The sequence below is a fragment of the Rhinopithecus bieti genome, unplaced genomic scaffold (assembly GCF_001698545.2).
Source record: "Rhinopithecus bieti isolate Rb0 unplaced genomic scaffold, ASM169854v2 scaffold_16234, whole genome shotgun sequence".
NCBI lineage: Eukaryota > Metazoa > Chordata > Mammalia > Primates > Cercopithecidae > Rhinopithecus > Rhinopithecus bieti.
The window spans coordinates 915627-917300 of NW_016808946.1; the positions used below are offsets into that span (position 1 = coordinate 915627).

The 1674-nt window shown below is 49.3% G+C and overlaps 1 protein-coding gene across 1 annotated transcript in view; it reads left to right on the forward strand.

Annotated features, from left to right (window-relative positions):
- LOC108539343 (6-phosphogluconate dehydrogenase, decarboxylating) overlaps positions 1-1674 on the forward strand; it is a 14164-nt gene extending 12490 nt beyond the window's left edge. Inside the window, exons 6-8 of the mRNA XM_017887930.1 lie at positions 55-154; positions 611-733; positions 824-1674. Coding sequence (XP_017743419.1) covers positions 55-154; positions 611-733; positions 824-943 — 343 coding nt within the window. The 3' untranslated portion in view covers positions 944-1674. The remainder of the gene's footprint in view (positions 1-54; positions 155-610; positions 734-823) is intronic.

Below are 1674 nucleotides of genomic sequence, written 5' to 3' on the forward strand. Positions count from 1 at the left end.
AAAAAAAAAAAAAAAAAAAAATTCATTGCTTTTTTCTCTCCTCGATTATTTCAGTGTATTCCTAGGAAAGATAAAGGATGCATTTGATGGAAACCCGGAACTTCAGAACCTTCTACTGGACGACTTCTTTAAGTCAGCTATTGAAAACTGCCAGGTACGTAGCCTAGAGCTGGCGCCATGGTTACTCTACCTCCCTGGGGCCATCAGTTGTGTTTTGTTTGTTTGTTTGTTTGTTTTTTGAGACGGAGTCTTGCTCTGTCTCCCAGGCTGGAGTGCAGTGGCGCTACAATCTCCACCTCCTGGGTTCAAGTGATTCTCCTGCCTCAGCCTCCTAAGTAGCTGGGATTACAGGCATGCACCATGCCCGGCTAATTTTTTTTTTTTGTATTTTTACTAGAGTTGGAGTTTCACCATGTTGGTCAGGCTTGTGTTGAACTCCTGACCTCGTGATCCGCCCGCCTCAGCCTCCCAAAGTGCTGGGATTACAGGCGTGAGCCACCGTGCCCGGCCTCACCATCAGTTTTTCATTTACCCACATTGATGTGAATAAAAATCTGTCAGCGTCACCAGGGGCAGATCACTAACCTCTGGCCATGCATTTTGTGCTCAGGACTCCTGGCGGCGAGCAGTCAGCACCGGGGTCCAGGCTGGCATTCCCATGCCCTGTTTTACTACTGCCCTCTCCTTCTATGACGGGTACAGACATGAGATGCTTCCAGCCAACCTCATCCAGGTAAGCCTGTGGAGCAGGGGTTAACCTGGCTAGCCGCTGGGGGACGTGCGCCATGGACTGTCCTGACCAACCTACTCTCTCGTTTCCTAGGCTCAGCGGGATTACTTCGGGGCTCACACCTATGAACTGTTGGCCAAACCAGGGCAGTTTATCCACACCAACTGGACAGGCCACGGTGGCAGTGTGTCATCCTCGTCATACAATGCCTGATCGTGCTGCTCCTGTCACCCTCCACGATTCCACAGACCAGGACATTCCATGTGCCTCATGGCACTGCCACCTGGCCCTTTGCCCTATTTTCTGTTCAGATCTTTTTTTAAAGTGTTGTAAGAGACTCTTGAGGAAGACAGTTTATTTGCAAAGTAGCTCTGTGAGAGCCACCGTGCCCTCTGCCCTTGCCTCTTGGGACTGACCAGGAGCTGCTCATGTGCGTGAGAGTGGGAACCATCTCCTTGCGGCAGTGGCTTCCTCCTGCCCCATGTGCTGGTGCGGTTCCCATCACGCAGTTGGGAAGGATGTTTGTGCACTCGGATCAACTGGAACCTCTATCATGCGGCTGAATTCCCGTTTCCCTTTACTCAATAAAAGCTACATCAGACTGCTCTTTCTCCAGATTCTTAGTCTCGCCTCGGCCGCATGGAGCCATTATCCCCATTGGCAGAAAGATTTTTCTTTAAAAACAAAGACTAGAATAACACAAGAAACACCACATTCAGGATCATGCTTCACTTGGAGGAGGCAGGCAGGGAGGGCGCACCAGAGGCTTTAATACACTGGGCGTGTTCTCTCTCCAGTTGGGCAGTGGGTACGTGGATGTTCACGGTAACGTGCTTTTTCTTTTGTCTTTTTTTTTTTGCTCCTGGCAAGCTGTGCGTGACATTCTTTATGCCTTTTGTATGTCAAATACTTCATAATAAACTTTCTAGAGAATTATGCTTTAA